General features: G+C 44.4%; 1 protein-coding gene across 2 annotated transcripts; it reads left to right on the forward strand.

The window, feature by feature from the left end:
• On the forward strand, positions 25–13453 carry CLEC5A (C-type lectin domain family 5 member A). Of its 2 annotated transcripts, XM_005679542.3 has the most exons (7): positions 25–189; positions 674–772; positions 1769–1828; positions 4162–4221; positions 4535–4671; positions 10148–10254; positions 11577–13453. In XM_005679542.3, the coding sequence occupies exons 2-7, from the start codon at positions 694–696 to the stop codon at positions 11689–11691; spliced, it is 558 nt and encodes a 185-aa protein (XP_005679599.2). In that variant the 5' UTR covers positions 25–189; positions 674–693; the 3' UTR covers positions 11692–13453. The 2 variants fall into 2 exon arrangements, with proteins under 2 accessions (XP_005679599.2, XP_013819000.2); XM_013963546.2 differs by lacking the exon at positions 1769–1828.

Consider the following 13743-nt stretch of genomic DNA (forward strand, 5'->3'; position numbering starts at 1 on the left):
ACACTGAACAGGAAGAAGTGTTTGCTCAGGGATGCTGGTGAGACAGAGACTACGAAAGGAAGGAAGGACACTGCCCACACACAAGGAGCCTGTTCTCACTGGAAGGGCCTCCACCCGCCACACCAAGCACAAGGGCACTGGGAAAGATCCCCACCTGCAGACCAGACGAGCCTTCCAGGGGGACATCAGGTGAGTCTCTGCGTGTCCTCTCTATACAGATTGTTGGCTCTGCTCCCAAGCCAAGGACCTCAGGGACACTTGTCCTGTCTGTCAGACTCCAGTGACTTCTGAGAGCTTTGACCATATGGCCAAGACTACAGATGAAAGGCCTGGGGAGCAAGGATCATTTCAAGGTTAAGGGTTCTCAAAGTCCAGGAGAGGATTTATTCATCAGACAGAGTTTAAGAGCCACAGATGGGAACAGGATTGAGGCTGAGAGCTAGGGATGGCAGAGGAGAGGCAGCACACCCAGTTCAGAGGTTCCCGAGGAGCACAAGCTCCTCCCTGTCTTCTGGGTGCTGGGTGCTGGGTGCTGGGTCTCCTCCTTGCACCTATCAATGTCATGCCTGGCTTCCCAGCCCCTAAGGGGTGCTCTGAGAGTCCGGCACGTCCCCTGCTGGGAAGAAGCCTTGTCCCAGATTCTGATGGTGATATTCTGCTCTCATGCCCACAGGCAGCCTCATCTCCTGCATCATGAACTGGCATATGATAATCTCTGGGCTTATAGTAGTGGTGCTTAAGATTGTCGGAATGACCTTATTTCTGCTTTATTGTGAGTATCTGATCAACCTCTTATTGAACTCAGATTGTACTGTTCTTGCCTCTTCCCTTAGGATGCAGGGTTGAATATAAATGTTAAATGCTCAAGACTTTCCAGCTGAGGGCAATTGATGGCCCTTCTCATTCCCAGACACACAGAGTGAGCAGGGTACCTTGGTCTACCTTGGAGATACAAAACAGAGGGGTGTCTGATAATTAGACTTCCACACAAAATTTTTGCCACGAGAGTATTCATTGGGTAATCTGAGCTGAAGTACTCTGCAGTGCTTGTTATAGTTGCTAATTTGAAAATACAACTCCAGTCCAACCCAATGATAAGCTGTGGGATGTGCTAAGTCACTTCAGTTGTGTCTGACTCTTTGCAACCCCATGGACTGTGACCCACCAGGCTCCTCTGTCCATGGGGATTCTCCAGCAAGAATATTGGAGTGGGTTTCCTCTCCAATGCCCTCCTCCAGGGATCTTCCCCACCCAGGAATTGAACCCAGTCTTTTAAGTCTCTTGCATTAGCAGGTAGGTCCTTTACCACTAGTGCCACCTGGAGCTACATTAAGGGTTAATGGGGTTTTACTGGGCAAGATATTTTCCTTTATGTACACAGAGACTAATTCATCCAAATGTTCAGAAAAAGAGGCCTCATATCAAAAGATTCTACCACAGTTGCAGCAAGTAAAATCTTCTCCATCCTCAGAAGCCTGTGGGGAAGATAAATGAGGAAGGAAATGTGATTTGGAGGCAACAGTTGGGTAAGAGGTATCGACCATATGGCCCAATCTCAAGGTGCAGTTTCTACCACATAAGAGAGCAGGATGAGAATGAGTGAATATGCCCACAGGAAGCACATGCCCATCTTGGCTGACCCGAGCCACGAGCTCAATCTGTCCCACTGACAGGTGCTATGTCCCACCAGCCCCACAGTAACGTCTGTCTGTAACACTCACTGCACAGCCACCTTTGAGGCTGAGTCAACAGCTGATTTTCTTTGCAGTCCCACAGATTTTTGGCGAAAATAATGTCATCTTCATTCCCACAGAGAGCTCTGGAACAGGTAATGTACATGAAAATAACCTCCTCTCCCCTCTCCAGGTTCTTCTGTGCTTAAGTCTTAGAGACCTTTCTCAAAGCCTCCTTCCCCTAGACATTCTTCTGTAGAATGAGTTCATAAAGAGCGGATAATTGTTACAAGATGAATGAGTTCCAAAACTCCTATGTACAACATAGTGACTGTAAGTACTAACAGTGTATTGTATGCAAGGAAGTTGCTAGAAGAATAGATGCTCAATGTTCTCCTGACGCACAAAAAAAAGATGATTATGCGAGGTGATGGAGGAGTTAACCAACCTTATTGTGTTGATAATTTTGCAATAAGTACATGTATGAGATCATCATGTTGTATATTTAAACTTACACAATGTTATGTGTCAATGATATCTCAATAAAGCTGGAAAAGTAAAATAAATGCAGCACACCCAGAAAAACAAAGATCTTCCAATTAATTTTCTTTTAGAGATGAGAAACCAAGACTAGACCTGGTGAAATTTCAGATCCTGTTTTCCTCTTGGGAATGAGGATGATTTGTATATAACTAGATGGACAGGGAGGCCTGGCGTGCTGCGATTCATGGGGTCGCAAAGAGTCGGACACGACTGAGCGACTGAACTGAACTGAACTGAGTGTGATATGATGTGAAAGTACTTTATAAACCCTGTCATTTAAAGAATTGTTTAAAGAAACCCATGCCCCACAAAAATCATCAAAAATTATATTCAACACCTTTTTCTTGGTGCCAAGCAGTATGCTAGACCAAACACAGAAGGAGACTGAAAACAGGAGAAATTAGTCAGCTATCATCGATAAAGCACAAAGTCCAATGCCAGAAGCTATGGGGGATAAAGACATGTCAGGCACGGCTCTCCTTATGAACCCCACCTCCTTCTGAAGCTTTTCCAAGGATCTCCTTCTTACTTGCTCTTAAGACAAACCTATTACTAACCACATCTTTATCAGAAAGATAATTTCTTCTTCATTTTTGTAGTACCCGAGGCACCCAGTAAGTACAGTGAGCCAAAAGGAGGAAACGCTCATGAAATATGTATACAGTTCTGTTCAGTTATAATCCCCAAGTCATTTCTAATGAAAACCAGGTTATGCTATATTACAAAGAGCCTTTGAGCAGGGGACTGAAATAAAAAGTGAATGCTAACTTGCATGTTTTATATATGATTGTAAGTAGCTAACTGGCATCTGGGTAAACTAAACTGGTCTTCAACCACCATGGACAAACAACCGGTCCATTGAGGAAAAGTCTGATCGACCTCTGGAGCCACTGTAACTACTCACTCCAACAGCCAGTGTTCCCCAAAAATAATGAGGCCTCTTGGAGGCCTACTGATTCTCCTTTTATGTTTAAAGAGATGAATAGACTCTTCTGCCCACAGGAAATCTCTGGGGACTCCCCTGACAATCCAGTGGTTAAGACTCTGTGCTTCTGCTGTGGGGGTGGGGGCATGGATTCAACCCCTGGTCAAGGAAATAAGATCCCACATGCCATGTGGCATAGCCAAAAAACAAAAGAGAAACCTCTAGAATGTCCATCTGCCTCCTTGCCTGCCAACATCCTCTAGTTCTGAATCTTGTTTCAGTTAGCACAGTCCTTAGAGCTGATAATTGCTGATGAGAGAGAGTCAAGAGCTGCCCATCAGGACTATGGGTTTTCACATAGGGTTTAAGGCACCAGCAGTGGGAAGAACAGCAAAGGTGCTCTGTGGAGCCTGGAGAGAAGTGCTCCAAACAGCTCTTTGGGGAAAACACTGTAAAAGGCATAGATGAGAAAGAACAGGGAGGTTTCCTTTCTGGTACTAAATGCATCTATTCCTCTTCCTTTCTCATGCTCTTTTTCTTGGCATTTCACACTGTCAAAAGTATATGTGAGTGTGTGCCAAGTCATTTCAGTCGTGTCCAACTCTTTGCAACACTATGGATTGTAGCCCACAGGCTCCTCTGTCCATCGGGATTCTCTAGGCAAGAATACTAGAGTGGCTTGCCGTGCCCTCCTCCAGAGCATCTTCCAAATCCAGGGATCAAACTCGCATCTTTTATGTCTCCTGCATTACCAGGCGGGTTCTTTACCACTAGAGGCACCTGGGAAGCCCATCAAAGGTATATATGAGACACCAAAAAGGAGACATAAAATAGGACCCGAGGCAGGTCAAATCATAGTAGTAGTTGGATGGGCGTTCCAAAGGAAAAAAATCTGAAAAATTCCAACACAGAGAGGCAAGGAGTCCCTTGTTAATTCTACTGTCCATTCTGGACATCTGCTGTGACATTTGTGCATCACATCCATCATCCAGCTATCTTCAGGTTTTCTTTTCATTTCAGTTCCGCAGATTTTGGGGAATGGCACTGTCAGCTTCACTCCAACAGAGAGCTACGGAACAGGTACAGTGCATGCTTATAGCCCTCTCCACCTCCGGGTTCTTAGGTAGTGAATTCTTAGAGACTTTTCCCATTGTCTCCTTTCTTATGAAACTGCTTGACTCAATGGGGCCATAATGACCTTATCATCATTCTCTTCATGTTACAGACAGGGAAACTGGGGCTAAAGTGGATGAAATTTCTTCCTGGATTGAAGAGAATTGTATTGGCATAATAATTATAAAGAAACCCACATCCTACTGTCTTATGATTCACTCCCAAGGTGCACATCCAAAATCTCACTAATCTCATCCTCTCTTTTCTTGGATTTCTGTAGTCTGCCCCAAGGGGTGGGATTTTCATCAAGGAAGATGTTTTTTCTTGTCCAAATCAGAATTGTCTTGGAACAAGAGCATGAACTTTTGCAAAGAAAAACGATCCACGTTGGCCATTGTCAACACGCCAGAGAAACTGGTGAGCCCATGGAATGGTAGAGAAAAGCAGCATCCCCTTCCCCGGCATCAGTGGGTGGAGTCGAGTTGGTGGGGCAATTTGATTTGTGGAGCAGGGGATGGGTGGGGGTGGGATGGACACGGGGTGGGAGGCTCTTCTCAATAGCAGTGGGGTGTGTTCCTCCGACCCATCTGAGCTAATGAAATCCGCATTCTATGGTCTCTCCCATGAGCAGTGTGTTGGGGAGGGGCCAGGACATTTAAAACACAGGGAATGACTAAATGAGCTGATGTGTATAAAGCTTTTAAAACTATGGAATTCTTCACAGAGGTGAGCCGTTAATGTTTGATCCCAATCAGCCTAATAAGTAAGGAAGTTTTAAAATAACAAAGTAATATGCAAAACAAAGAATCAAGTCATAGAATTGGGGTTGCAGTGTGCAATTATGAGAGTAAAAATAGCTTACACTATATTAAAAAAGCTTTATTATCTCTTTTTATCATAATAACAATTCTGAGGAGTTATAGTTCTTCATATTTTATATATGGGAAAACTAGGAAACCACCTATACTCCAATAAAAATTCGATTTTAAGAAGTGAATTTTTGTGCTTAGACAAATGGAACAAAATTTAAATATAAAAAATTTGGGCACAGGAAAATAATTTGATCAAGGTCATATACCTAATAAATGATAGCACATGGAATTGAATTGAGATCTCTCTAAGTCCAAAACCCACACTCTAATCAATTTTAGGTCTTCCCAGGAGGTGCTTGCTAGTGGTAAAGAATCTGCTTACTGATACAGGAGACAGACAAGAGCTGCGGGTTCAGTCCCTGGACTGGGAAGATCCCCTGGAGGAGGAAATGGCAACCCACTCCAGTATTCTTGCTTGGAGAATCCCCATGGACAGAGGAGCCTGGTGAGCTACAGCCCAGGGGGTTGCAAAAAGTCGGACACAACTGAGCGACTAAATTTTAGGCCATAATTTTATTTACAGTTGCCTCTCCTTCAAACCCTAAGTATTTGCTGAGCACTGCATTGGAGAAGGAAATGGCACCCCACTCCAGTGTTCCTGCCTGGAGAACCCCAGGGACAGAGGAGCCTGGTGGGCTGCTGTCTACGGCGTCGCAGAGTCAGACACGACTGAAGCGACTCAGCAGCAGCAGACGTGCTGCCACGGCATTCTAGCTTCTTTCCTCTCTTCCCTTCCCACTTCCTCTAAAAAGTCCCTGGTGCTGAAGAGTTTATGAGAGCATCTCTGTGAATCTCAGTAGTAGGTGCCCAACAGTGAGCAGGGATGGTGATGATACAGCTCCTCTAGGGCTAAGGACTCAAGTGGGAAGAGAAAAGTGCCTTAAAGTAGAAAACCAAGAGCAAGACAGAGTGCAGAAAAGAGAAAAAGGAAAGAAGAAAAGAGGAGAATGAGAAAAGAAGTCCATAACCTCTGTTCCTCTACTAAACCCTTAAGGGTTGATGCATCTCAAAAGCCATCCTTGGCATTCTCTGCCAATTACGCTTACACTCATGCTAAGCCCAGAAAAAGCTCATCACACCAATGGCTTGCTAATGACTCTCATATCCATATCTTCAGTTCTCTTCCCTAGACCAGGAAGTGTATCACATTCCACTTTGATGTCTCAAAACCACCACAAACATACCATGCTTGAAATGAAATCAAATGTATTTTACTCCAACTGCTCCTCCTCTTGTATCCCAAATACTGGTGAGTCATCATGTCAACTGAAATGGAACACCGACAGTTTTCTGGGACTTTGCCTTTTCGCTTTCCTCCTAAATTAGCTGCTAACCAAGTTCTTTCCCTGCTATCTCCACAGCAAATCATTCAGCTCTCCCCTGGGTTTCTTTGGGATTCTTCTAATTTCTCTCCTTGCCCCTAGTTTTGCCACTTCTTGCCTCTCCTTCACAGATCTGACTTACTAATTGCTCTAGGGCTCTAAACTATCTGTGCCATTTTCCAGAACAAAGTGAGTTAAAGTCCAGTTTCCCTAACATGACATGTAAGCCTTGTATGGTCCAGCCTCTGCCTTCTCTCCAATCCTGTCTCTGAACCCACCTTCCTCCTATTTCTGCACCAACCGAATTCAGCATCTTGTAGTTCCACAGATGCTCCAGCCTGTGGCGCTAGTGGTAAAGAACTCACCTGCCAATGCAGGAAATGAAGAGGAGCGGGCTTCATCCCTGGGTTGGGAAGATGCCCTGAAGGAGGAAATGGAAACCTACTCCAGTATTCTCGCCTGGAGAATCCAATGGACAGAGGAGCCTGACGGGCTATGGTCCATGGGGTCGGTCACAAAAAGTCGGACACAACTGAAGTGACTGAGCACGCACGCACTCTCTGCAGTCTGCCTATGATCTAATGCTTCCTGTTCCAGGAAGTCCAACCCTGACCACCCCACCCCCCGACACCCACACCCCGCTCCTAGCACTTGCCTTACAGTAACTATCTCCCCAAATCCATCTCACATATTACCTCATCTACAGTCTTTATTATATAGACTCCAAAATCCAGGTATAATTATTCACTTCCTCCTTTCTCCCTGGGCATGCATGCATGCTAAGTTGCTTCAGTCACATCTGACCCTATGAGACCCCATGGACTGTAGCCCACCAGGCCCCTCTGTCCATGGGACTCTCCAGGCAAGAATACCAGAGTGGGTTGCCATGCCCTCCTCCAGCGGATCTTCCTGACCCGAGGATCCAACCCGCATCTCCTGTGGCTCCTGCATTGAAGGTGGATTCTTTACCTCTGAGCCATGGGGGAAGCCCTCCTGGTCCATATCTAATACATATCTCCTAAAAGCACTATACCTAGGATGCCCTACTATGCTGGTCAACTCGTCTATCTTCTCTTATTAGATCTGCAGATTTTCAACATGTTGGGATAACTGAGGTTTTAGAAATGGTGATGAAATCTATTCCTCTCTTTCCAGAAACATTACATAAGCACAATATTTTTAATAAAATTCCAGCGGTTTTATAGATCCGTGTAGAAACCATCCCTGCTTCCAGCAAGAGATAGAAGGGTTAAGAACCCTTGTTTTAGACCATGGGTCAGCAAACATTTTTTTAAAACATAGATGGTGTATATTTGACACTTTTCAGGTCATATGTCCTCTGTCACAACTACTTGATAGTGCCATCATAGTTCAAAAGCAGCTATACACAATCTGCAACAAATTGCCACGGCTTGTTCCATTAAAACCTTGTTTATAAAAATTTGCTCCAGTCTGAATTTGACCCATTGCCCATATCTTGCCAACCCATTTTAGATCATAAATTTTTTTAAAAGAAGCAAATTTATTTCTGTATCTCCAACCTAATACAATGCCTGGCACACAACAGATACTCAAAAAATAGTTTACTAAATGAGTAAATCTGGTAATCAAGCTTTAAAAATAATTATTTCAGGGAAGAAAACTATTAGGAAAGGAGCAATAAAGGCTGTAATCATGGGGATGGAGAGAATACTTAAGTGGGCTTGGATAGCCACTGATAATGGGAGGAATGTGAAGAATACAGGAGAGTCCAGGGGACTCCCAGGTTTCTGGCCACAGTGATTTGTGACCCATTAATTTAATGCAGGAAGTAAGATGTCTAAGGTCACTGTCATTTTAGCAGGCACTCAATCAGTTCAGTTCAGTTCAGTTGCTTAGTCATGCCTGACTTTTTGTGACCTCATGGACTGCAGCATGCCAGGCCTCCCTGTCCATCACCAACTCCCGGAGTTTACCCAAACTCATGTCTTTTGAGTCATTGATGCCATCCAACCATCTCATCCTCTGTCATCCCCTTCTCTTCCTGCCCTCAATCTTTCCCAGCGTCAGGGTCTTCTCCAATGAGTCAGTTCTTTGCATCAGGTGGCCAAAGTATTGGAGTTTCAGCTTCAGCATCAGTCCTTCCAGTGAACACCCAGGACTGATCTCCTTTAGGATGGACTTGTTGGATCTCCTTGCAATCTAAAGGACTCTCAAAAGTCTTCTCCAACACCACAGTTTAAAAGCATCAATTCTTCAGCACTCAGCTTTCTTTATAGTCCAACTCTCACATCCATACATGACCACTGGAAAAACCATAGCCTTGACTAGACAGAATTTTGTTGGCAACTGATTATTTCTTGTGGCATTATCAGCTTTGGCAACACACTTTCAAATCTCCCTGTTTTCCCTTGCCAAGTATTCAAGGAATTTACTTAATCCAGTCTTGCTATTGCTGCTGCTATGTCGCTTCAGTCATGTCTGACTCGCTGCGACCCCATAGATGGCAGGCCACCAGGCTTCTCTGTCCACAGGATTCTCCAGGCAAGAATACTGGAGTGGGTTGCCGTTTCCTTCTCCAAGATGATCCAATCTTATTTGGAATGTAAAACTTCTGACAATGAAAACATTCTTATGCAGAGTAGATCAAAGAAACTTGTATTTTAAATTACCCTTTTTTAGATGGTATAGTCCCCTCCTCCTTCATTTTCAGTGCATCAGCATCACCTGGGAATTTGCTCAGTTCAGTTCAGTCGCTCAGTCGTGTCCAACTCTTTGCGACCCCATGAATCACAGCACGCCAGGCCTCCCTGTCCATCACCAACTCCCGGAGTTCACTCAGACTCACATCCATCGAGTCAGTGATGCCATCCAGCCATCTCATCCTCTGTCGTCCCCTTCTCCTCCTGCCCAATCCCTTCTAGCATCAGAGTCTTTACCAATAAGTCAACTCTTCGCATGAGGTGGCCAAAGTACTGGAGTTTCAGCTTTAGCATCATTCCTTCCAAAGAAATACCAGGGCTGATCTCTTTCAGAATGGACTGGTTGGATCTCCTTGCAGTCCAAGGGACCCTCAATAGTCTTCTCCAACACCACAGTTCAAAAGCATCAATTCTTCGGCGCTCAGCCTTCTTCACAGTCCAACTCTCACATCCATACTTGACCACAGGAGAAACCATAGCCTTGACTAGACAGACCTTAGTCGGCAAAGTAACGTCTCTGCTTTTGAATATGCTATCTAGGTTGGTCATCACTTTTCTTCCAAGGAGTAAGAGTCTTTTAATTTCATGGCTGCAGTCACCATCTGCAGTGATTTTGGAGCCCCCCAAAATAAAGTCTGACACTGTTTCCACTGTTTCCCCATCTATTTCCCATGAAGTGATGGGACCAGATGCCATAATCTTTGTTTTCTTAATGTTGAGCTTTAGGCCAACTTTTTCACTCTCCACCTTCACTTTCATCATGCAAATTCTTGGTCCCTTACACCACCCCTTAAACCAGAGCCCAGCAATCTACGTTTTAACAAGACCACTGCACGATTTTGATGCTCTGGGTAAAATGAGAATCACTTCTCTAGGGCTGGTGGGCAGTGCCAGGAATAGCCAGCCCTGGAGTCCTTTACTTGTTCCCAGAATCAGATATAATCATGAGCCCACTGGCACGAAGGAACCAACAGAAAATAACTTTTTGCTGATTGTTTTATCTCTTTTTAATTTCTAGAAATTTCTCCAGGACATAACTGGTGCTGAGAAGTATTTTATTGGCTTATTATACCAGCCTGTAGAGAAAAAGTGGCGCTGGATCAACAACGCTGAGTTTAACAACGTGTACGTGGACATCTCACATTTTTCTGGGATCTTAGCTGCCTCTAGAGACTAGATCCAAGACTCAGTGGGTTTATCCTCGAACAGCACAAAGGCTGAGACTTAGCTGCATGTTCTCTTCCTCTCCTTTATTCCAACCCACTTATTCCCAGAGACACATTTTGGGGGTAAATTTTTTATTATGGAAAATATCAAATATTTCTGAGTAGAGAGGACTGTTCATTCACCAAATTATTTTGTTCAAATCAAGATCCAAACAAATCCACATACATATCATGTTTAATACATCTCATAAGTATCTTTTAACCCAGAGATCACATTTCTTTAACTAAGTTCTTACAAGTTCCCCAGATGTGGCTTCTCTGTCTAAAGGAAGGTTATTATAAACAAGTTGTCTATGCCTTAAAGCTATTAAACTTTAACTCCCAAGATCTATGTCCTATGTACTATTCCATGGCCATAGCCATGGTGGGGAACATGACTTCCCAGTGGACCTATGAAAATAGTGAGTCAGATAGAAAGCAAGTCAGTTCCCCAAACTATAACCAGCTGCTCACAGAGAGGAGTAAGTGAACATTCATTCAGGCCCTTGCTAAGCACTTTACACATCATTCCTGGTAGTATTCGCAATGCTGCTATTAGGAAAAGCCTTTATTGATTCCCCCTTAACAGACAGCTGAATTGAGGATGAGAGACTTAGAAATGTGTTGAATATCACAAAGCCAGGGTGTGGGAGAGCTGCAGTTCGACCCTGCATCCACTTGGCTGCAAAACTTATGACCTTCCCATGAAACCAGACTATTCCCTGTCAGACTGAAAGACAGTTAAAAGAGGTATGAAAAGACCAACCAGGTTTTTCATAAAGCCAGCTGGTGTCCAGGAAAGGAAGAGAAATCTCCTTCCGCCTTCTCCTCTTGGGTCTCCTGTTGAAAACATAGGACCTCCAGCACTGAAACATTATGTCTAGGAGAAAAGAGGACAAACAACCCATGAGGTGTTTCTAACCAAACAGAGTCAGTTAATCCAAGACAACGAGTCCATAAAAGCTCAAAGGAGAGCTGACAGGAAAGCATCAGTTTTTGAGCTGGATTTGGGGTTGTTGCTGCTGCTGCTGCTGCTGCTGCTAAGTCGCTTCAGTTGTGTCCGACTCTGTGCGACCCCATAGATGGAAGCCCACCAGGCTCCTCTGTCCCTGGGACTCTCCAGGCAAGAATACTGGAGTGGGTTACCATTTCCTTCTCCGTGGGGATGCTGAGGGGGTACCAGAACCAGGGAAAGGCAGGCTGAAAAGACAGGCCTTAACCATGCTTTCTTTTCTCAACTAGCGTTACCAATCCAATTCAGAATTTCCACTGCGTGACCATAGGCCTAACAAAGACATATGATGCTGCTTCATGTAACATCACCTACCGCTGGATCTGTGAGAAGAAGGCCCAATGATGAAGTTCTCTGTTGGCCTCTGACAAGAACAACAAATATACAGCAGAGATAGCAAATGATCATATTGGCAACTGGGACTGATCCGGGAAATACAAAACATCAAATTCCTACATCTGTCTTCCACAGGTCACTGGAGAACCCCCTAATAGCTCCTCAGTGCCAAAGAACCAGGCCCTCCACAAATATACTTGCAGACACACAGCTGAGGCAAACTCCTCATTCTGAATCAGCAACCCCCCAAGACCCTATTTCCTGTGAGAGACACACCTGTGGCTTTGGATCTACATGGGTCAACTGATCAAATGATCTCTTTATCCATCTGTCTACTAGTAGAGGTCCTTGGCTATTGGGGGAAATCAGCTTCTGCATTCCACCTTGGGGGACTGGATACTATTAATATCACCAGGAGACAGACTCAGTTTGATGGAGACAGCTGGTTGATACAGAGATGAGGTCTGCTTCTATAGAACCAAGGATTTCTGACTGATCAACAGGCTTTGTTTTGTCCTCAGAGCACATGACCATACTACCAGGGAGAAACTGCAGACTGAGCAGGTGTGAACGTTATTTAGAGAATAGCAAGAGTGGAAGAGGGATCAACTCAGCTTCTGGAGTTCACTTTTTTTCCCGAGAGACCCCTGTTCTCATACCCTCCAGCCTACCTGGGGAGGGACAGCAGAGGCCCTCTTCAATCTGCTTTGAGGCCAGGCCTAGGAATGGTCTTGAGAGCTAAGCTAGGACCAGAGACAGCACTGTTCATGGGAATGGAGAGGGAGTTGGGCAGGGCAGGAATCTGCTAGGAAACCTCTCTGAAGACTACCTAACACCCAAGATGACCACACTTCAGAAAACTGAATCTCTGTTCTTCAGCAAAGTCCTAAAGAAATAAGCTAAATATTTCCTTGGTCTTGGCCTGAATCTCCATTTGAATGGGTTTTGATGACCTGTTTGTTGACTATTTATTAATAGTTTGGTATAGTTCCTCGGGTCCCAGTAGTCATAATGTATTCCTGCCTGCAGTTCTAGAGAGATGACACTGCCAGGTACAATCTACTCACCCCAAAGACGCCAGCACTGGTTGGTACCACCCTGACCCAGGACTGGTCCAGCTGACCACAGACTAGAAAAAGAGGAGGACTGCTCAAGGAGACATTGGATGGAGCCAAGTTGTGGGCATTTGGTAGAAAGGGAACTCCAGGGACACAGGAAAGCCATACACAGGAGGAAAAAGAGCTCATTTGGCCATACTGAAAGAAAGGCAAGAGAAAGGTAGAAAAGTCTTGTGGACATCCTATCTGTCCTCTGTACTTGCAGGAAGACATCAGCTACAGACCCTTCTCAGTACGTGGAAAAGAGAAAAGAAATATGTATGTGTTTTAATTTAACAAGAATTAAGCCATAAGAACAGAGTCATTGGAAAAGACCCTGATGCTGGGAAAGATTGAAGGCAGGAGGAGAAGGGGACAACAAAGGATGAGATGATTGAATGGCATCACTGACTCAATGGACATGGGTTTGAGCAAGCTCCAGGAGTTGGTGATGGACAGGGAAGCCTGGCGTGCTGCAGTCCATAGGGTCGCAAAGAGTCAGACACAACTGAGCGACTGAACTGACTGACTGAAGCCATGAGGGAAGTTTGCATAAAACTACTAGAAATTATAGTCACTCGAGTAAAGAGATCACCATTTATGTCCAATAAAAATGTACTACAATGATTGTGAACATCACTTGATGTATGTCGAATTAAATTGATGACAGTTTTATATTTTATTACAACACTGAGCTCTGGTTCTATATTCCTAGGCTTCCCAATTTGGGGTTAATTAGCATGGCCACTTACAATGTTTAAAAATGAGATTAATACATTATGTGTTAGAACTTGCATGAAGGAGTTTATTAGAAGCATTGAACTGGCCAAAAAGTTTTCATTCAGAGTTTATCCCAAATGATTTTTTGGCCAGCCCAACAATTTGCATCTTGGTGGAGTGGATGTTGGAATGATATTAGAACTCAGTGAAGATACAAGCTCTCTGATGGTGTCAGTGACAAGCA

The sequence above is a fragment of the Capra hircus genome, chromosome 4 (genome assembly GCF_001704415.2).
Source record: "Capra hircus breed San Clemente chromosome 4, ASM170441v1, whole genome shotgun sequence".
NCBI lineage: Eukaryota > Metazoa > Chordata > Mammalia > Artiodactyla > Bovidae > Capra > Capra hircus.